Source organism: Agelaius phoeniceus, chromosome 1, assembly GCF_051311805.1.
Source record: "Agelaius phoeniceus isolate bAgePho1 chromosome 1, bAgePho1.hap1, whole genome shotgun sequence".
NCBI lineage: Eukaryota > Metazoa > Chordata > Aves > Passeriformes > Icteridae > Agelaius > Agelaius phoeniceus.
The window spans coordinates 46875861-46898799 of record NC_135265.1 but is presented as its reverse complement, the minus strand read 5'-3'; the positions used below and the strand labels follow the sequence as shown (position 1 = coordinate 46898799).

The 22939-nt window shown below is 37.1% G+C and overlaps 1 protein-coding gene across 1 annotated transcript in view; it reads right to left on the bottom strand.

The window, feature by feature from the left end:
* Window positions 1–22939, bottom strand: part of LARS2 (leucyl-tRNA synthetase 2, mitochondrial) — an 82731-nt gene that overhangs the window by 23225 nt on the left and 36567 nt on the right. Inside the window, exons 8-14 of the mRNA XM_054631469.2 lie at window positions 19624–19731; window positions 17859–18018; window positions 14617–14721; window positions 11831–11946; window positions 10601–10884; window positions 7306–7404; window positions 4345–4482 (exon numbers count right to left, since the gene is read on the bottom strand). Coding sequence (XP_054487444.1) covers window positions 4345–4482; window positions 7306–7404; window positions 10601–10884; window positions 11831–11946; window positions 14617–14721; window positions 17859–18018; window positions 19624–19731 — 1010 coding nt within the window. The remainder of the gene's footprint in view (window positions 1–4344; window positions 4483–7305; window positions 7405–10600; window positions 10885–11830; window positions 11947–14616; window positions 14722–17858; window positions 18019–19623; window positions 19732–22939) is intronic.

Genomic DNA, 22939 nt, shown 5'->3' with positions numbered 1-22939 from the left:
TTTTATTGCTTTATAACTCTTTAGGGAGAATGTGCTAGATTCCATTTCCAATTATTCATCAGACAGAAGTGATTACTGAAGTTTAGGACAGAACCAAATTCTGTGTAACTTGTACTTGCACAGATGAGCAGGTGCAACAGAGAGTGACAGCACACGCCTGCCATGGTGGATTAAGCTGGAACAGAGGAGGAGTTTTCTGGCCCCAGCTGCCTACCTGGCCCCTCTCCCAGCAGTGGTCACAGCTGGGAGGGCTTGCTGCCTTGTGAATTATTTATAGAACCAATGCATTTTACAGACCAGACTGCTAGAACAAATTGACATCAATTTGGGCTTAATCTGATATCACATGTATGAATACCCAGAGGGTACCACTTATTCTGCCTTGTCATTACTGAGAAATTGAGCAGCATTTCTTTCCCACCGTCTCCAGTCCAACGCATTAAAAAATAAAAGACCATGCCTCATCTTTAGGGGATATTTAAGCTATACTGACACCTTTACAATTCTAAATTCTAACTCTAAATTCAGTCTACAAACACTGCATTTTCAATGAGGGTATGTGTGTCTGTAAATGCCTATTTCATACATGTTGCCTGTAACATTTCTGTAATAGTCATTACCCCGTATTTGGAAAGATTGCTTTGAAAATCCAAACTACAGGAATTTTAATTTCTGTTTTCAACCACATTGCTATATAAATAGCCATTAAAGACTATACATAATTAAAGGCTACACAGAAGTATTTCAATGGATTTGAACATGACAGGATACGAGCTAAACAATGAAAATTTCCATCAAGAAAACATATCAAAGAAAAACTACTTCAGATAAGCAGGAATCATAAAAATGTTTAAGGATGCTAGATGACACTTTAAACGGTGGCAGCTCTTGTAAACTGAGATATAACAATTTTATTTATTTAATCAGTGAAAAAGACCTAAGCTACTAGAGAGAGATTGAAAATGCACAAGAGGGCAGTGTTTTTTAACATTTTAGTGTTTTCCCTCAGAGCTGTGGGTTTTGACATCATGACTTTGAGCTTCCTAACAGTAAGCCTGTTGTTTCTAATTATACTTTTCAGATCTTTCAGACCAGTCCTTGAGCAGTTCAAACAGAAGACTGAGCAAAAGTGGCTTCTGATTAACACTAAAACACTTAAAATACATGGTAGTATTTATAAAGGAGTTATGATTTCCATATTAAACCAAAATCCTAATTTGACTTCATGGCTTCAAAGCACCTAATGGTTTACCTTGCATAGAGCTAAAGCAAGTGAACAATTTTGTGCACGATGATGAATTTGTTAGAGTCATCTTGCAGTCTGAGCAGACATCTAAGCACACGCCCAAGCAGTTCATACACCCAGCCCTTGGGGCAATGCTGTAACACATCTTCACACCTTCAACAGCTCCTGACATTGTATACCATCCCAAAGGAATTCTCCACAGTCTTGCAAACTCCTTCTACAGAAAGCAACTTCTATTTTCTTCTGCCATTGTCACTAGATGTAGTCAGTGCTTCTTAAGGAGTTTTCTTCACTGAAGGTAGAGTTTTCTTCTGCAATCTACCACGTTTAGACCAGGCTACACTACACACCTTTTGTGCTACTGCTCTGTCACACCAAGAGTGTGAACAAAACACATTCCAATGTAATGCAGCTACAGAATCACAGCGTCCTTAGAATAATGCAGATTGGAAGGGACCTTTGAAATTCATTTGGTGCAACTCTTTTCTCATATCAGACCTAACTTAAGGTTGTTCAGGGCCCTGTCCAGCTGCATTTTGAAAATATGCAATGATGGAGATGCCACAATGTCTCAAGTCAAATGGTTTCAGTCTCATCACCTTCCCTGCCAAAACTGTACTCCTTCTGTCCAGCTGAACCTTGCTGCAATCTGTGACTGCTACTCCTTTCCTTTCTCCATACATCTCTGAGAAGGGTCTGGCTCAATCTTCTCTATAAACCTCCTTTAGGTAGCAGTAGATAGCAATTACATTCCCTCCTTGGCCTTCTCCTCTCCATGGGGAACACACTCAACTCTTTTAGCCTCTTCTTGTTATGTCATATGCTCCAACCTTGACTATGGTGGTGCTCCTCCTCTAGACCCTCTTTAGTCTGACAGTGTACCTCCCACTGGGGTGAGTGCCTCAAAACTAGACACAGTGTTCCAGTTGTTCCTGAATGATGAGCAGAGATAGCCAAAGCTGGGCATGGTTTTGCTAGTGGAGTATACTGTCATGCCAGCTGTTGACCCACATCCAAGTTGCTGTTCATCAGGACACCTAAGCCCTTCTCTGCTGTAATCCTCCCCACACAGATGGCACAGCCCCAGATGTTCTGTTGAAGTCATGGTAAAAGATATGCACAGCTCCCTCCTCATCCATAGATGGAATCATCTCACCACAGAAGGAAAGCAGATTAAGTTGGGCATAATTTCTTCTTGGTAAATCCATGGTGGCCGCTCCAGTCGCCTTGTCCCATGCCTGAAACTTGTATGTGTCTGGTTTACTTAAGTGAGCCCTAACTCAATCCTACTCTACAATGGGCAGCATCTCTTGCCTTCAAACTTTCCTACTAAGCACAGACCTTGGATTTTCCATCAGGCCAATGTCTTCCTTGCTGTTCTTTTCAATGTATGTCCAGAAGCTCTTCTTACTATCTTCATATTCTTCACCAGTTTCAGTATCCGATGAGCTATGACCTTTCCATAATCCACACTGCCTATCCAGTAAAGGCTTCTACATTCCCCCAGGGGTAGCCCATCCTTACTTTCACTTTCCTTGCACTTATTTTGGTCTTCTTAAGGTCACACAGGAGGTCCAGTTTTAGTCCAGCTGGCCTGTTTCCATGCCTTTTTTTCTACCACACCAAAGCAAATCACTTACTTTGCAAGAAAAACTCCCCTGCCCTGTAATCTCGCTTTATATTGACAATACTTCAGCCACTAATGTGGTTAATGTAATTTTGGAAGGTTGAAGAATTTGACTAGCCAAAGAACATTTTGCTGCTGTGTGTTACAGCTCCACTAGATGGCTGATGGATTACGATTGTAAAATCTTTTGTAGAATTAATAAGCCTAAAACTGCTTGCAAGGGAAAGCTTTAAAATTTTCTGCTTGAAGGCACAGCACCTCTGAGAGGAAGGGTCTGCTTTGAAAGGTCCACTCTGAGAGAGAAGAAACAGCCTTCCTGCTGCAGCTACACAGGCTGCAGACAACAGAGTGAAACAGGTACACAAATCATCTACATCCAATATTTCAAACACAGCTTTCACTACACACTATTGCCCAGCCAAGAACGAGTTATGAAAACACATCACCTATTTTCATCAAAATTAGGAAATACCTTGGGGAAACATTCTGCTAGCTGCAGTAACTTGTCCATCTTTTTCTGGCTCACAACTACTTCAATTCTAGTTTTGTAGCAAAACTACAGTATTTGAGTGAGTTCAGTGACATATATATTTAGACTCCTCTTTAATGTCAAGATTTTAGAAGGGATACTTGGAAGAATGTATTTATTTATATGAGTTGCAGCTGAGAAATCACTGAGCAGTTCTTCTCATGGGGCCACTCACTTTGACTCAATCTATTCCATCATCTCTGCTGATGGGAGAACAGAACAGAGCATGGGCCAGAGTTTCATTGTTCTGCCACTAGTACTCTCCAAGCTGATGATGGCATTTTAGGGTACAAAAGAGCTGAATTTCAGTGGAAATGGGGATGTCAAGCTCAGAATCTATCTAAGAGGACAAAGAACAGAACAACAGATGACTCACTTTCTTCCATCAAACTTTACCTCTAACCAAAACACAGAACAGTGAATTAGGCTATAGCAGCAGCATCAACAAGAATAATTAAAAGTAATTATATAAAATTAATTAAATAAAAAATAAATTGGCATGAGATAAATATATTGCTTTTGCCTATCAAGAAGTGTTTTGTACTGCTCAGCTCTAATTATACAGTGACTTACAAGAGTGCTTTGTTTTTACATATGCATGCTTCCACTGAAATTAATGCTATTACTGGTAGGAAGTTACCTAATTTGAAATAATAGCACTACACAGAATGCCTGAAGTTACTCGTTTGTGCAGGCTTTTGCAGGCTGGAAATCTACAGCAGCACTTTATCACTTGCTCTGAGCCAGTTAATACTCATGCAATAAAAACCTTTGTATGAACATATACAGGAAGTGCAACTCACTGTGAGAAACCAAGTACTGACAAGGCAGGAAAATTGAGGCTTAGTCAATGTAATGTTCCACCATCACATCAATGTCCACTAATACTCTTATGAGTCAAATGAAATATGAAAGATTTTAACAGAAATAAATAAGGCTTACTTGTGTTTAGTCATCTTTAGATCATGGCAAAAATGGCTGAAGAACCTTGCATAAAATAAGTGCATAACTGCATGCTCCTTTCCTCCAATGTACAAATCCACAGGCATCCAGTAGTCTGCTAAGTCACTATTAAAGGGCCTGAAAAAACACAATTGTAGGAAAAAATCCAGTGTTGAAAAGAAAGATCAGCACTAAAGTAGCTCATCATCCTTAACTGGACAACACTGTTTACTGAGAGCAATACACATGAAATAAACCTTTCATTTTACTATCAAATGTTTTTTTTTTTTTTTAAGAAGTAAAATGCTTATTATAGACAAAAATTTAGTTTCTGCTGAGATGTAGATCCACAGAAGGATTAGTTTCCTATTTTTCAGGCAAGCAATTACCTGAGAAAGCAATGAAAACGCTTGACTGCTCTTTAAATGATTTTTTTGTAAATACCCTGTGGCTGGCTTTAAATTTTTTAGTATTTCTTAAGCTTTATACACAAATATATTAGAATGAAAGACAAAAGACATGACCACTTAAAACCAGTTTTTTTAATTGACGGTTTGCATTGCTGCCGTTAGGGGGCAATGCTGCAGTTTAAGGCTGCAGAACCCTCTGTAGAGTGAGATGGGTCACAGCACTCCAAGTGAAGGATGCTCGATGAAATGACAATAAATTTGCCATTTACAGCATATTTACATATTGCTGGAGGTCACCTGAATGGTCTCCCAGCATTGCTTACTGCCTCATTACATATTTCCACGTCTCCTGTAGTGGGCCCACAAAATAAAATTTGTACAGAAATGTTTCTCTAATGTAGGCTTCAATCCCCCGCTCCAACAAATTTATTTGTTTTGTCTGTCTGTCTGATTATTCCATCTGTAATTTTTGTTACAGCAACACTTCCTTCCTCACAGATGAGCTCAGAAGCAAATAATGGATCTGGGATTCATGTCTTTGGTGGAACAAATCAAACCCAACTTGTTCATAGGGTTCCAGAATCAACAGAGTTATTCTCCTGAACGGTAGACCAGTGAAATATGGTTTATGGAAATGAAGGGTATACATATGCATAGCTTAGTTAAAAGAACTAACTAAATAAATCAAATGCAGGCAGCAATTTAGTGCACAACTCCATATAAATGTTCTCATTTCAGTGTAAAACAGATTAGACTACACTAAGCTGTTACTTTGACAGTTGGATGTTACATCTGACTATTTATTCTTCAACTTCTGGAAAAGTCCCTCTTGCCCACACACAAAAAATACTTCAACTGTAATGGAGAGGAAGCAATCTGCCTAACTCAGTAATAGCAGTAATATATTCATGCTATCACTAGAAAATAATTAAAAATGGCATGAAATAAAAGAGTTCACAGAAGATTTTTCTCTAGTTTAACCAAACTAGTGCTGCCAATACAAAAAAAAAAAAACTGGCCCAGCAATACTAAGTCACTGAGTATATGCAGTATGCTTCCAGACACTGCTCTGCACAATAAATAAACACATGCCCAAACAGCCCATCATGTGGTATCAATGTTTTAAAATGTCATTCTTCCTGTCCTCCTCAGACTACATAGTAGGGATGTTGCACTAATTCCTCTTTGGGAAAAAAAAAGTACTATCAAGCAGTGCTACTACAGCCACACTATGAAGCAGAAAAACACCTTAATAACTACATCTGTCTTCCCACACTCTCCATGCTGCAGGCACTAGTCCATAGCACATGAAAAATCTCATTTCATTAATAATGCATGCAGTGGAAGTGCTGACACAGCAGGACATTGCTGTGATGCCTCTTCACTTGAGGTCTGCACGCAAAGAAATGGCAAGAGTCACCAGAATTTAAAAGGAGAGAAGGGAAGTTCCAGGCTTGGCAGCTGCATATTAAACTGGACTATTCCTCTTCTTACCAAGGGAACAGCACTGCCTGTCCACACACTGAACTACTCAGTGCATTGCCAGGGAGGGTACACTCCATGCAATTTACCACTCTCAGAGTCATGGCAGGCTGTCATTCCTGATGGCACAGCCCACTAAGGAACTTCAGCTCCTCAGCTGAACTTTTTCTCTGAGCCCTGCCCCATAATTCCCACTCATGCAAATTTCTGCTCCTTGCCCTGTAGTTCCTGTGCTTACACAGTTGTGCTTACACATCCTGCTCTTCTAGATCTCCTGACACAGGAGCAATCAGATACCACATTTTTAGACCAGCTCCAGATATTGTCCTGGTTTTAGCTGTGATAGAGTTCTTTTTCTTCTGAATAACTGGTACAGTGCTGTGCTGTGCTTTGCATTCAGTATGAGAATAATGTTGATAACACACAGATGTTCTGGTTGTTGCTGAGCAGTGTGTACTGTAAGCCAAGCACTTCTTGGTCTCCTGCTCTGCCAGAGAGCACATGTACAAAGAAGCTGGGAGGAAGCACAGCCAGGAAGGCTGACCCACACTGGCCAAAGGGATATTCCATACCATGGACTGTCATGCCCAGTGGATAAACTGGGGAGTTGGCTGGGGGATGCCAATTGCTGCTAAGGGATGGGCTGGGCAGCAGTCAGCAGATGGTGAGCAATTATACAGTGCATCACTTATTTTTCTTGGGTTTTCTCTCTCTCTTTCTCCCTCTCTTTTTTATTATAATTATTATTATACTTTGTTTTAGTTATTAAACTGTTCTTATCCAAGCCATGATTTTTACTTTTTTTTTTTCCTCCTCCTAACTGTGCTCCCTAGCCCACAGGGTGTGTGTGAGGAGTGGTACTTAAATGCCAGCTGAGATTAAACCACACCACCAACCCTGTGCTGTGCTCAGGCCCAAAGGGTAGGCACATAATGAGGGCAGTGCAGGGATTTACCCTGCCAGCAGACTGAAGCTAGAAGCTGGAAGCATCTGAGTGTGTGGTCTCTTTGTTCCCTTGTGTTCTGTGCAGCAGGCTTGCCCCCAGTGGCCCTGTGCCTGCAGCTCTCACCTGTCAGTGTTGTGAGGGTCAGTGTACCTCAGGTAGTACCAAGCAGAATCAACAAAAGTATCCATGGTATCAACTTCTCGCCGTGCTGCTGCCTTGCACCTGAGCAAGAGGGGAGAAAAGCTTCTTTTAGATAAGTGACAAGCTTGGAAAAAAAACCCCAAACAAACATGGACAGAGTGGCCATAAAGACATATAGATTGAAAACTGAGCAGTCTGAAGAGTGACATGTTCAGAAAAATCCAACAACAGTAACAGGACTGTTTTCTTCCCTCTTCCTCCCAAAACATAGCAAAAGCAAGCCTGAGCAGCCATCATATCCAGCAACAGCAGAAGATGGCACTGTACTGGACAGCCCTCTCAATCTTGGAATTTTTTAGAATTGCCATTTTAAAAGCTACAAAGCACAGACAAGCATACTTTGCCATCAAGTTAATAGGTACTGAATATAGATCACAGTCGTTAGGTACCAGCAGATTTAGCAGAAAGGTCAGGTGGTTGCCTCTCACTGATTGTCTGTACAAAATGGTCTTTGCAGATTCCATTTATTATCTCTAGAAAAAATTAACTTAGTTTGATTTCAGCTTTCACTGAGATCAAATCTCTTCTAGACCTTGTAGCACAATTTTAATTTGTGATTACAGCAAATTGATTTTTGCTTGTAATTATATTGGCAGCCCTAAGGAACAGTTTCAAAATAGATTTTAGGAGCTCAGGTTACTTTCTGTTAATTTCTCCTTGAATATTTGTTGTTTGTAGGAGCCAATAATCACATTTAATAAACTTCCATTTGTTGTAAATGATCCCTCTTAAAACTCTTACTATTAAAACAATGGGGTTATTCTGAAGTCAATGAAACTTTGCAATCTGTGACACTTTTGTACATAAATGACACTGATTATATGTAAGAAATGTACACAGTTAATAACTGCAGGTAAATGCATGTATATAGTAGTAGTAAGTACACATAATGAACGGGGACTGGCTATTTCATATTTACTAACTGCATATTTAGTCTCTGATCAGTCTTGATGAGTGAGCTGCAACATGTATCTCTGCTTGTCTCCCTGATACATCAGCTTGGCTTGCCAAGGCAAGTTTACAAGAGCATCACCCCTTAACATTTTCCTTCATTCTGTCTCTGTATCTGGTCCTCCTCTACATGCAAGTTTTTCTTCAACTGAGAATAATGTAATAAAGGAGTTTCACTTCTAACTGCTTTTTAGTGTAGAAAAATAATTTTTTAAAATTGCACACATAAACAAAGACTCAGCCAATGTAAAAGAATGGCTTTTCTGTCAAAAGTAAGAATACTTTACAGTCATTGAACCATAATTACATCTGCTTCATGCCTCTGTGCTCTAAATGGACATGGCTCACTAACACAGAGACAGCATTGGCATCTTTCAGAGTTTATACAATTTATATCAATACTGTGATTACAGGCGCAATACTGTAATGTCATTAGACAATCTTCAGACAACTAACACAATTACTGGACTTGTATAACAAAGAATAACTTGGGCATCTCCTCTCATTTATGACTGTTAACATTATTGTCACCCAAATACTCAGACTTTTGTATCTTTCCATCTGGCTTTCCTTATTAATTACAGATATTAAATGAAACTAATAAAAAACCCTATTACTGGAGAGAAGAACTAAAGGAAGGGATGATGTCACTTCTTGGAGCAAGGAAAAGCAAGGATGACTACACAGAGAAGTAATAGTTCAAATGATTTGAAACTGTAGCAGACATGGATGAGCAATACTGATGATAGCTGTCAAAAAGGTGAAAATTAGAAAGACAAATAAAGATGAGAATTTAAAAAGTTAATTTCAGCAAGCTACTACCTTTTAGGCTAAGAAACTAATCCTGTGTGACTTTATTTCTGAAACAAACTAAATAAATGCCTTTGATTAACTTCTATGCAGAGCAGCCACAATAACTATCCAGAAACCATAAGGATTTGCTATACATCAAAAGTGTGTTATTGTCTGGTAAACAACAAAATAATTTTTAACTAAGGTTGTAGGGGAAGCCAAGACTGCACATAGTGACTTTCAGTCACAACAGGAAAATTTTTCAGTTGAAATTAGGAATTGTAGACCAAGGCATTTCTGGGGGTTTTACTAAACCTGTGGATTTTATTCAGTAAGGCTTCACACTTTAAAATACACTACTATGTGCAATTTCAATAGGCACATCTGAGAGGAAATTTTCTATGCAGAAACATGGGAGTAAAGGTCTGTTTTACAAAAAATTACATGTTATCAACGAAGTTTAAAATACATGTTTCCAGAGAACCATGGAGCTGCTGATATTAAAAAAAAAAAAAATTAGATGTTATAAATCTGCTGAATTATCAGTGAGAGCCCTATTGCCATTTATATGTCTGATTTCCCTACCTGGCAGCCTGACAACATGCTTCACATTAGTTTGGTAAGGCTACTAAGAGCAGCAATGCATTGCACTGCTGATGAAAAACTTCTCAGGGATACTTTATGTTCTACCAGTTCCTCCCACAGAACCTATAGGCAAACTTCAGTGTACAGAGTATCTATGCAGTCCTCAAGATTACACAACTGATTTTTACAACATATCTCTCACTACATCAATTAGACTTTTTTCTTTCTTTTTCTTTTTTTTCTTGAACAGATGGACTACAAACAAAAAGGATTACAGTGACAACAGGATGCATTTACTTTCAAATCTGAATTACATGCTATCTGTAAGGTACACCTTCATGACAAAGACTGATATAGCTGAGGGAAGACTTTATTGTTGACTTTTGCAAGAAAATAAAGACAATGTTGATTTCCTTAACAAGAGGACTAATTCAGTAATCATTATAAGCTTTATATGAACACTGATGAAAGACAATTAAAATAACTGTAATAAATGAAGTGATAAATACTGTTAAGAAATGGAAAACGGAGAAAATTATTCTGTTTTTCCTTTTTTTCTCTCCTTTAACTTAAAACCAGTGAGTTTTGTTTTAACTTGTTTACGAAAAAAGAGCAGTAGGCATTGAGTGTTGCAAAAAAAAAGAAGTTTTACAGAGTGTAAAAGAAAAAAATCCCTGTTTATAAAAAAACAGCAGCAGGCATTGAGTGTTGCAAAAAAAGGTGTTTTAGAGAGTGTATAAGAAAAAAAATCCCTGTGCTGGGTCAAACGAAACATTATTTTGGAGTAGTATCCTGTCTCAGAGCAGTCACTCACCAACACTCTGGGAAAGCGCACAAGGAACAGGCAGGTGCAAAGTGATCTCTCCCAGCAAATACAGCACTGACTTACTTTGGACAGGAACAGTTCACCCACTCTGGGGCGCTCTCCAAAGGTGAGGCTCCCTTTCCTGTGAAGGTGGTGACATTGGGCAGCACCACAGGTAAGTCCCCGTAAGGCACAGGGACGGTGCCGCATGCCGGGCAGTGAATGATTGGGATGGGCGTTCCCCAGTAGCGCTGTCGAGATATTAACCAGTCTCTCAATTTGTCACTCGTTAGGTCTCCACCTATTCTTTTATTTTTGGCCTGCTGAGTAATAGCTTTTAAAGCCTCTTGCCGAGTCATGCCGGTGATCTGATTGAAAAAGAAAACAAAATGAGATGTGGAAAAAGAAAGAAAAAATTTTAGGTGCTGTCAGTGAAAGTGCAAGAACAAACAAAACCAGTCAGTTTTCTGAGAGTCAAATAAAATAATAATTTCCCTCTTACCACAGGTTAACATCCTGCTATCCAAGAGACTATTCACATACCAGCTGTTCATTTGAGCCTTCTTGCTTAAAGGATTATGTTCTTGATGATCTGAATAGAAGAAGGCTGAGACAGTCATGTAGACCCCTTCAGCCATTATTGGCAGATATTTGCATTTACTGCTGATATCTTTACCAGTTGCTATACCCCAAAACTTTCAGAATTCTATCACAAACATAAGGTAGAGACTGAGGAAATGCAAATGAAAACTGCTTTCCTTCTCCTGGGTTCATTTCAGGTTTTTCTATTCTTGCTTTCACATCCATTTGAACCACTTAGACCCTACCTGGGAAGTAATGTGTCTGCTATTAAAACACAAATTTTCAAGAGCTAGATCTAAAGACAAGATTCCTATGTCTCTTGAGGGATCCATGATACCACAAAGGCTGAAGCCACATTTCAATGAATTTGTGGAAGAAGGATTAGCATGTTCATGTTTAGGCTAACATTCTATTGAGGTTATGAAATAAGATCAACTTTTAACATAGGTTAAATTACTTAGTTTCCATTATAGAACTGAAACCAATACAGAGGAAAGTTCAACCTTCCTCTCCTGTACAAAAGGAAAAAAAATATTTTATTGCTACAGCAGGGCCAACATATTTCATCATTAAATTATTCCCAGAAATTTGATAGCATAAGCTTGGCTTGATTTAAAACAAACAAACAAAAAAATCCCTTTAATCATACAAAGTTTTTGGCACTCTTGAGAAAACAGATTTAGTCTGCATTGTTACTGTAAGCTGGAAAGAAATCCATACTTGTATACCCACCTCTGCAGAATTAATCACCTTCTCCAAACCATTTGGCAATGTCTCAATGACTTCAGTGAAAGAAATGCCCAGATTTTTAGCTACTGCAGCATCTTCTGCACTAGTACTAGGAATTCCTAGAAGGGATGAAAAACCATTTCATTTCTATGGCACTCTCTTTATAATGACTTACATTTTCCTAAAAGAGTTAAAGAAAATGGTTTAAGAAGAATAAAAACGTTTTTGTATTCTTTAAGCAGTGAAATTCAAACAGCAATAATTACAACTCAGTAATTTCTCAGTTCCTCTGTAATTCAAACGTTCATCAATGTCCTGTCCTTCTTTCAGAAAAGTTTGGAAATTTGATGGTTCTGAAAAAACTAAAAATAAAGCCATAAAATTTGGATAGAATTATAGAATTTTCAATATAACCATATTATCTAAATATAATATATTTAAACAATAGAAATTTTAATTCTATTTGCTAATATGATAATCAAAGACTCAACAAAGAGCAGTCTTCCTGTTTCAATATTAATCTCTAATTTCATAGAATTATGAAATAATAGAATATTATTAGAATTAGAAGTCATCTAATTTCACCATAATGCAACAGTCTCAAACATTACTATCCCTTTAACTTACTATGAAAGACATGATTTGTTTATAAACTCAGGGAAACTATTAAAATAACATCAGTTTGCTATTCAAACTATAACTAGTGAGAACACTTCCTACAGCTATTCAGATGAGTTACACAACTTGCACTATTTAAGGCTCCCAAAGCTCTCTTTCCCTCTGCATTTTATTATTTGGGACAGTCATGCATTTTAATTCTGCTCTGGAGGGTTTAACACTGAGTTAAGAAATTTTTTAGCTTGTTTTATTATCACATGTATTCTGAAATAATATTAAGATACTATCAGATTTATTATTTACACAGAGATACATATTTCTGCATATTTTTCCCCTTCAATGATAATTTAATTAATATTTTGAACCATTTTGCAATTACTGTCATCTTTAAAAGGCAAAGAAACTTATTCCAACAAGATAATGTCAGCATTAAGTTGGTGAAAACTACACAGAAAAGTTCTCAAAATATTTGCTGAGCACATCGGAATTATTCACTAAACCAGCTTAACAATTGTCTTAGTTCAGGCAGTGAAATGCCAGCTATACTTTAACTCTGCCAATATGTGGAAGTTTGGAAGCAGATGACTAAAGAAAATCAAACAAAACTCCCCTGTGACAAGTACCTCCTTAACTAGAAAAACACAAAATTGCTATTTTATCTTCTCAGCAGATGTACACCCTTGCCATTTCAAGAACAATGTTTGTATCTTAATTTGTCAGAGAGCCCTGCAGTCTGCAACAGGTGACTTCACAATATGCTCTACAAATGGAAAAAAGCAGCTCCCACTTTTTGGTCTGCTTCCTTTTGGAAAGATGATGCTATTAATGTACACTGGCAAAGCTCAACAGCTGGCACCCTCAGCTTCCCATGAAGAGCTGGGCTCTTTCCAGCAGACATAAGGCCAAGGTATGTGCCAGCAAACTGGAAGATTTTAAGGAAAATTAAGATTAGGTATCTCAGTCATTTGGCTTCTCCAATATAAGGAAAACCTTTGTTTGTCAAAACCAGATTCAAATCTAAAGTGTAAGATGTGGGCATGTTATAAGCAAGGTATACAGCTCAAATGGGTAATTTCCATCAGCCCTGTGAGGGTCATCCAAGACATTTTTGCACATTCAGCTGGTTTAATTCAGTCCAGTTGTGCAAAAATAGCCAATAGTGGCAGCAGTGAAAGCAGCAGCCCCAGGACAGGAAAGAAGTATCAGCAATAGTGAGGCAACAACAGGAGTTAAGAGATAAGGAATGCACTGGAAAAGGGGAAGAAGACATAATTATTTCCCTTTAGGACTGGCATAGAACATTGCCTTCTCAATGCAGCTGAGTCCATGGCAAAGCACAAGAGTAAACTAAGAGCTTGGTGGGTGCAGATTAAAATGGATATGGTTTTTAAAACTTAGTCCAATTTCTACTTAGACTTATGAGGACGATCATATTATCTAAGAGGACGTACTTAGCTGCCCAGTTTTGGCACCAGGCTCCATGCCCAGGAAAGGAGTAAGACAGGAGCTTCATAGGACAACTTTGAGAACAGAAGCTCACTGCAGGTGATTCAGCACCCTCTAGCAACACCCTCCCCCTCCACTTATCCATCCTCAACTCTAAATCAGGTGCCTTAAATTATGGAAATGCTACCTTGAGAGATAAAGGATCTAAGATAATTGTCCAAGACTACCTCAAAACAATTATTACCTATCCTGAACTATTTTACTGGCCTCAAAACAAATATTACAAGATAAAAGTCAAAGTTGGAAGTTTTGTACATTTACCACCTGAAGCATTTCTCTATAAGCATGTACATAATTTATGTAAACTTTAGACACACACAAAAAAGGCCAAAAAATGGTACAGTTCTGTTTTGATAAAGGACGGTGAGAGACAGCCAAACACATATGTTGTATGTAACCAATTTTCTTAAGATATGCAGATCCTCAAACTTAGCTCATTAAATGCACTAATTTTATAATATTTCCATTTAATATCCTGTAAATCTCTTCACTCACATAGATTCCACATAGCTCCTTTTCCCTTCCTTCTTCCCTAATGGAGAATAGAAATCCAAAATCCAGGAGAGAGAGCCTCTGTGTTCAAATATGTACTACACCAGTATCTTGTGCTCCAATACAGCAACTGAAAAGCATACTATTGTACTTAAATATTTAATGTCACATACCTATTTTAGTATCAAGATAATTATCAAAATTGGTTTTTGCTGAGATGACTACAGGAATCTCCTGATTGGTAAGCAAATTCACAGCTGTCACTGAAGTAAGAGAGTCTGAAAACAAATGTAATTATATGGTAGGTAAAATATAATAGAAGATATGCTAAGAACATCACTTAACATTACAATACAGTTTATCTTAAACTTACATGAATTTTAAGTAACAGTTTTCTTTAAAAAAGAAAGCGACAAACCTACACATATTTCAAAAAAGCTCAGATGTATTAAAATGCTCAGTACGTCAGATTGATAAATCATAATGATTAGAAAACATACTTATAACAAGCACCTTTATAAAAACAGAGTAAGATTTGGATTGTAACAAAAAATTGAGTCTTTGATCAAAATACAGGCGGCTGCAAAGTTGTACAAACTGGTTTTATTAAGCCCTGAATTATGTACTAGCATACAATGCTATAAAATTCCACCAAAAATCAGATAAAACTGCAGGGGAGCATACATCCTTATGATTTAATTTCTTACAGAAGAACTACAAAGCATATGACATCCTTTTTTTCTAACCTGGGTTAAAAAGCCACCTTAGTAACCTACTGATTTCCAAACAGGATATTCATATTCATATTCCAGATGAGGAACCCCATGTCCAACTAAGGGGAAACAGGAGAGGAAAGAATTAAGGGTGAGGACTAATAAACTGAAATTGATGTACAATGTGCATATTGGGTGGCTCAGCAAGAAGAAATCCAAACCTGAATACTCCAAATTTTGAGGATTTGAACACCAGATCTCAATTTTGGCCTATTTCTAACTTTTTCAGTGCCCTTAAGTTGATGATAATTAAATTCATTAAAATATGGGCTGCTAAGAGCTTCCTTTCACCTTTCTTCATAGCTACGCTGAGGCTATGAAGGCTGCATTGCAATGCATAAAATCTGCTTGAAGTAAAGTAACAGCAATTTTGAGAACAGGGCTGTTGCATCTCATCACGCTTCTTAACACAAATGATACATTTTATTTCTGATTACTACTTTTCCAAATTTTAGGTGTCTGAGGTATCCATATTATAAAGAAAATTTATACATTCCAACCACCACACACAGCTTTCCTCTGTTTAAAAAAAGTACAAAAGGGACAATTTCATTTTTTAAAAGCAACTAACCAAGAAGCGTCATGAGCAGGAAGCTGAGTGGGCAGGACACTGCTTTTAAAAATAACTTCTCTCTTCCACCCAGCAATAATTTTCATTTTATGCTGGAACCCAAAATAATAACTGCACTCAATGAAGGTGCTCTTTCCTGTGCTCATTTGCTCACATCATTATCATCATAACCAAAAAGAGAGAGTGGTACAGGTACAAGTGTAAGACAATGTATGCAGAGTATTATAATGAGATAATGAACAACGTAATGGTCAAATCTTTATCTCAGGCACCTCCTGCTGCCCAAACCATTAGACTTACCAGATTCTGAATTAACATACATTTTTCTAGGCAAAAAAAAATTAAAATTGAATGTTTGACAACTGGTTGTTCTATTTATTTAAATAATAGTAGCCTAAAATACAGACATGTACTTCAAGACTAAAGGTTTTAGAGCTTTCAGTTACTCAGCTGTACAATTGCTCTTTTTTCTCTCCTAGAAAACATAAAAACATACCCTCCTAATTATTTAAATGAGAGCACAGTGAAGCAAGAGAATTGCAAGACTATGCCCATTGAATAGAAAACAATTACATTTAATGAAATTAAAATTTCAGTGTTACTGAGGAATTTTTTTATAAAAGTCTTGGTTAATGTGAAAATAGGGCCATCCAAAATTTTCTTTTTATTTAAATGCCATTTTTGGCCTTTCATATGTAAGATGCCAATCTCAGCTAATTTCAACTGAAGAATGCCTGTAAGTATATTCACAAGTAGGAGGAGTATACAATAGCAAGTTATGTGAAATTGTGCCTCTTCTTTGAGGACTTTTGGCTGTCATTATTTCAACCCAAAGTTTCTTAATTTAACTCAGCCAAAAGCTTTAAGCTTATTGTTAACAGACACACAAAAAAGCTTTTGCAAGTATTTCCACTTAAAAACCAATATAAAAATATACCATTGTCCTTATTAAAAGCAAATTTTGCACTTTTGTGGTTTGGCTTAAAGCATAAGAACCAACAAAGGTACAGGCACATGCATGAATGTGTGTTTGTGCAGTTAGTGCTTTGATTTGGTTCAACTGCAAAACCACAAATTTGTTCTCCAAAATTCTTCAAGCTTTTCTCACCTCTTAGACAAGGGCTTTATGTACTCAACACAGTCAGGCTCCATGTTTCTTTCTACTAGCAAGCAAACTTTTTAAGGTAGAAAATAAGTACTTAAAAAAGCAGGTTCTGTACAACCAACACAATTTACCACAAGATGCTGCTGAAATCAGATGTTATTCAGACAATCTTATCTTTACCAGTAAGGGAAAAAGAAAATATTGAACACTAGCCTGAAGTAGAAAGAAAACATATTGTATTTACTCTTGTCATGTCCAGGTTTTCCAAACAATAAAAACATACTAGACCATGGATGCTAAATACAGGCAGAATTGGTGGTTGGAGACTTCAGGAAAGCAGTTAACAATTAAAGCATCACCAGTTGACTGTGCAACTGCCATGAACTGCCTTAGGGATACTCTGAATTTACTCCATTAGAGTCTTGTACTGACAAGGGATCTGAATAGTAGAGTATTATTTTACTATCTATCAGTGATCCACTTTGCTATGTGTTAGTGATCAAACCACAGAATTTTTTTATTTAATTTTTTTTTAATAAACTAAAAAATTAGTGATATATTGACCTCTTTAGAGTCCTTATGACAGGAAGAAATCGTTGCTGGTGCAAGAATTAGTTCTGCAGTCTTTGTGCTAATGACACATACCTTATAGACATGAGATTTTCCAATGGGCTGACACAGTCAAATTTGGACTATTCATTTCTGGTGGATGAGGAAACAAGAATCTGTTCCATTGCTTTTATATAGTGTAACAACTATTATAAAAAGAAGAATTCCAGCATAGCTGCTCTTGCCACATCTGAAGCCAGGACAGGCTGATGTGACACCGTGTGACATCGCGAGAATCAAAGGCCTGCTTCCTCTCAACAGGAACAGCTCCTGCTCAGCTTGATGCACATTCTCTAAAGATCATTCTCTATAATTGTTGCTCTTCTACAACAAATTGCAGTATGAGAAAAATACCACCTTTCCCTGGGGTGAACTCCCTCTGAAAGACTTCCTTGAGACTGCTATTCCCATGCAGCAGTCTGTGAGTTGGTAAGATATATAAGTGGGAAGCTCCATAAATGGCTTCAGGTGTATAGGTGTAAGCTGATAGTTTCTCTTCTGTTACTTTGCCATTCACCTGAAAGAGAGCAGAAAAAATTTCCCACTGGCAGTGTGGTGCTTATAGATTTCCTTTCCTTTTCACACAGCTAACGAGACTACATCACCCTACAGAAATACACAGATCCAAATAGCAAAGCCAGACACATTCTCACTATAGAAATTTTCCAGAATCAAACCTTGACAAACTTACTTTTAGGCCTTGAGAAAGTTGCTTTACAGTCTTGCCTTAGTTTATCCAAATATATCTATAAAAATATAATTCTAATCCCATATGTAATATTGCACTGGGCTACTGAGATAGACTCAATCCCTGGCTAAGCCACCCAGAATCCTTCTATTCACTTTTAATATGCATGCCTTGTTTCCAAGAAACTGGAGGGAGATGTTGCCTCTGAAAAGAATTTAGGACTTTCTCAGCTACAATATGACTTTACACCATACTTCTCAGATGAAGAAAATGCTGCAAATCATAAATAATAATAAATAAATAATAAAATATAGAAATAAATAATAATTAATGATAATAATAAAGAATAAAAATACAAATAAATAATAAATAAAAAAGAAATAAAATAATAAAAGGTGGCACAACAAACAATTGGACATAAAATGTAAATAGTAAACTTCAAACACTTTTAAAGAATTACCATCTGGAACTATCAACAAGGTTTATATCTTAGATCAACTAACTGTGGAGTATATGGGGGTCTTGGAAGGAGATTTTTCCATAATAAGTACTGATATAAATTTTCAGAAACAATTGATAAAAACAACTTTAATACCAAGTTATTTATACAAATACAAGTACTGCATCTTTTAGCAGGGTGCAAATCAGAGGTATTTAAAAGGTTTAATTTGTCCCAATTTGAAGTTCTGAAAAATTCAGTAGGTTAAAATGAGAAGTCACTTTTAGAATGTTAGCCCAAAGTAAATAATCACAATAAAGCTTCAAAGTACAAGGGCTAAAATTTGATCAGGGTCTGTGAAAATGTCTTCTGTCACTACCATATTCATGGAGCCTTGCCCATCTCTTGACAAAAAAAGGGAAATCTGAAGCCCTTCTGCAGATAATGATAATTTTTTTTTCAGGTTTCCTTTTCCTTCCTCTCCTTTCTTTCTATCTAGACTTCTCTGTAGCTCCATCACTACCTAATGGTGTGGTTTCCATTATTTTAATTATGGGAAATAGTAAGTGAAACAATGGACAAATGTAAGCAGAGCAGTTTGCCTGAGGTCAGCCTGGGTCTGGCAAAGATAGTCCCATGCAGAGAAAAGCAAATGCCCAGCTAGACCCTAGCTGACATGTGCAGTGCCACTTGACAGTGCACCTGGCACAAATGTTGTGGCTTTTAGGGAAGCTTATTAGCTGGCATGTATTTTGGCATAAATATACACAGCCACTTGAACACACAAACCCTTTCCTAAGGAGGATAGCAGGGAGTATCTCTTTAACCCTCAAGCGCTGTTCTCCAGGAATCTGTGTTGGTCTGTGCATGAATATAATAATCATCTTTTTTAGGAGGTTTCAAGCTTTTAAGATCTGGGAATCCATTCCCATCACACATTTCAGTGGTTGCAGTTAGCCCAACCAAGAGGGCAGCAAGTGAAATTTCTGACTTACCTTTAGCAAGAAGTCAAGAGAGCACCCAATGCAGTCCCCTATCCAATTTGCTTGCATTTCTTTAATGCCATACCACTCAGGGAGATCAGATAAAGCATCAAACATGGCCTTAAGCAACAAAAGAAAGAATGAGGACATTCAGCTTTTGTAAACATATGAGTTAATACTATGGGTTTAATTATAACTAACAGCAAAATGGCAAGGTACTGGTAAAAACATTGGAAGAGGTGGTTTTATATTGCTGCTACCTCAAATTAATCTCTCTGAGACTAGAACTAACACGGTACAAGCCAGAGGGATGGCACTGCCAACAGAGACCCTCTTGTTATTAAAAGTGGCCTTTCTTTTGAATGGATTAGACCTGAAGATACAGGAATGAAAAACTTAGATGAAAACAGACACAGAAAATATTCCCAGTGGTTGTAACTTCTGGGAAGTGTAGGTGACCTACTGAGCTGAACAAGACTTAACAAATGTGCTTGCAGATATGAAGCCTACATTTGTATTAGTTGTTTTAGACAATAGCCTAGAGATTGCAATCAGACAAAAGGTGTTAACATGTCCTAAAATTTTCAAGCTCTGGCTTAAAATAGCACGATAGTTTCTAGCTATCTATTTTTTCATATTTTGTATTGATATTTTACCAAGCACAACAGGTTGAAAAATTGATTGGGATCTTTAGGTTGTATCATCCTGCAAAACCAACACTAAATCATAATAACAAAGGTCTGTATGAAAATAAAAAAAATACATAATATTATAATATTAAAATTCTTATAAGCAACCAGCAACAAAGCTGGGTCTGGAAGGGGGTCCAGAGCAAGTCTTATGAGGAGTAGCCAATTCACCTGGAATGTTTAGCCTGGATAAAAGGAGGCTCAGGGAGGACCTTATCATTCCATAACTGCCCAAAAATAGTGAAGTGGGGGTCAGTTTCTTCCCTCAGGTAACAAATGATGGGACCAGAGGAAATGGTCTCAAGTTGCTCCAGGGGAAGATACTAGGAAAAAAATTCACCATGGAAAGGGCTGTCAAACACTGGGAACAGACTGTCCAAGGAAGTGCTTGAGTCATCATCTCTGGAGGTATTTAGAAGACCCACAGATGTGGAACATGCTTAGGGACAGGGTGTACTGATGGACTTGGCAGTGCTGGCTTAATGGCTGCACTTGAGGATCTCAAGGGTTTTTTCCAACCTAAATGGTTCTATACTATGCAGCAATGAAGAAATTCAGTGCTGCCTCCTTTACTAGCTATAATGTCCAACAGCCAACTTGTGACTTCTATGTATATTTGCACTCAACAAGAGATAAATCTATGTATTTATGTGCTTCTGATGTGTGGAATGGAAGCATAAAAGTCTATTTCAAATCAACTAGTATTTGTCTAAAACATTTGAACAGCATGATTTTAATAAATGGCATCTCTAACAATGTAAAGAAGACAGATAACTTAAAGTTCATCTCATTTTTCATTTCATAACACTTCACATTTTTGTTATGAATACTGTGACTGTCCAAAATCTTTACCTTGGCAGAAGTACAGCCAGAGGCATGAGTCATTTGGACAGATGGTGAATATGCTGAACAATTACAGTTAAAATCTAAGAATAAGGCAACATGTTGAATAATTTCTCCTTCAGCTGTGACTCTCAACATCAAATGTGCAAGCTCTTTATTATCTCAGTAATTACTAACAATCTACAAGGATGGACAGTAGCTCCTATGTGCTATTCAAACCAAACAGTAGGTAGGTGGATAATTAGTGAATGCACACTTAATTCTTCTCCAAGAATGCATTTCAAGTTCTGTTTTAATGACATACTTAACTAATTTCAAAGTGAGATGCAGAAAAGTTATTGTAAGAATTACTTTTTTAGTTACTGTTCTGCTGTATATCTGTCATTCAAAATATAACAAAAGCCATGTCCTTTGTAAACCATAATAGTACACCACCACTTGGGATTTTTATTGCTTTCTACAACTTTAAGAATCAAACCAATTTATTGATGATTTATAAATAAAAGAAGGTTAGGCTTTTGGAGAGGTTTTTATTACACTATATCTTTAATCAGTTTTAACAATTGCAAGCATGCTATATCACAGAGAATTCAAAGATTGGAGTATTCTCATTAATTGCACCGTTCCAGAAACAACTAAACTTTATCTACCATGATCAATCTGTGCACTTATATAATTATGAAAGAAAAAGAAATAATTGGAGATATATATAATATATCTCTATACTATGTATGTATATCTCTATACATACACACAATACCTAGATACATTCTTTGTAAGAACCTTATGCATTTTAGAAAGAATGAAACTGTGTCAGTACACACAGAACTGGTTGTTCACATTAGATAACCATTCTAATCTACATCACATTTTGCTGCCACAAGCAGCTAATTGTGCATGTGTTCTGCTGAAACTGTACAGTCTGTAACTGCTTGCCAGCAAAGCTTCCTAGATATTTGTTCACTGCACTATTCATACACCAAGATTGTCAATACCAGTGTGATAATGATTTTACTGTAATTCATTGGCCTTATTAGAAGCTACAGTATGACTTAACCCAGTTCTTCTACTGATAATGCAATTACTTCTTGCAACTAAATACAGGAAGAGCCAACTTTACTTCATGTGAATGAAGATAACTAAGCTAACTCTGCATGATGGTGAAGCCTAGCAGGGTTTGCAAACATAAACCATTTATAACTTAATTTATACATAAACAGTTTAGTGTGATTGGAAACAAAAAACCCAAGCCAACAAAAACACTTCAAAAATGTTCAAAATGGAATTATGATTCCCAGTTCTTTGTACTCAACAAACTCCTTAGGTTTCTTGACAAGGCTATGAACAGCAGGTGAAGCAGAAAATGAACATGCAAACCATAAACAATTTATCTGGTGTACAAAGGGAAATAATACAGAATATGCACACTGCTAGCATGTTAGTAAGTGTTTCTGAATGGTAAATTATCTAGCGTACTCACTGGCAGGAAAGCAGAGATACATCAGTTCTTACACACATGAATGCACTTGTACATCCAAAATTCATATATGCATAGGAGGTGTGCCTGCCCATGGCAAAGGGGATTGGGACTAGATGATCTTTAAGGTTCATTCCAACAACTTAACATTCCATAATTCTGTAATTACTGATAATTTCCATTAAAAAAAAGCTGATCTTAAAAAATGTGTATATAACTTCTTATTATTTCTGCCACAAATTTGTTAACTTGATTTGTTAACACAGAGAAGACAATCAGCAAGAAGACTCCCAGCACACAGGCAAATAAGCAAAAGTAA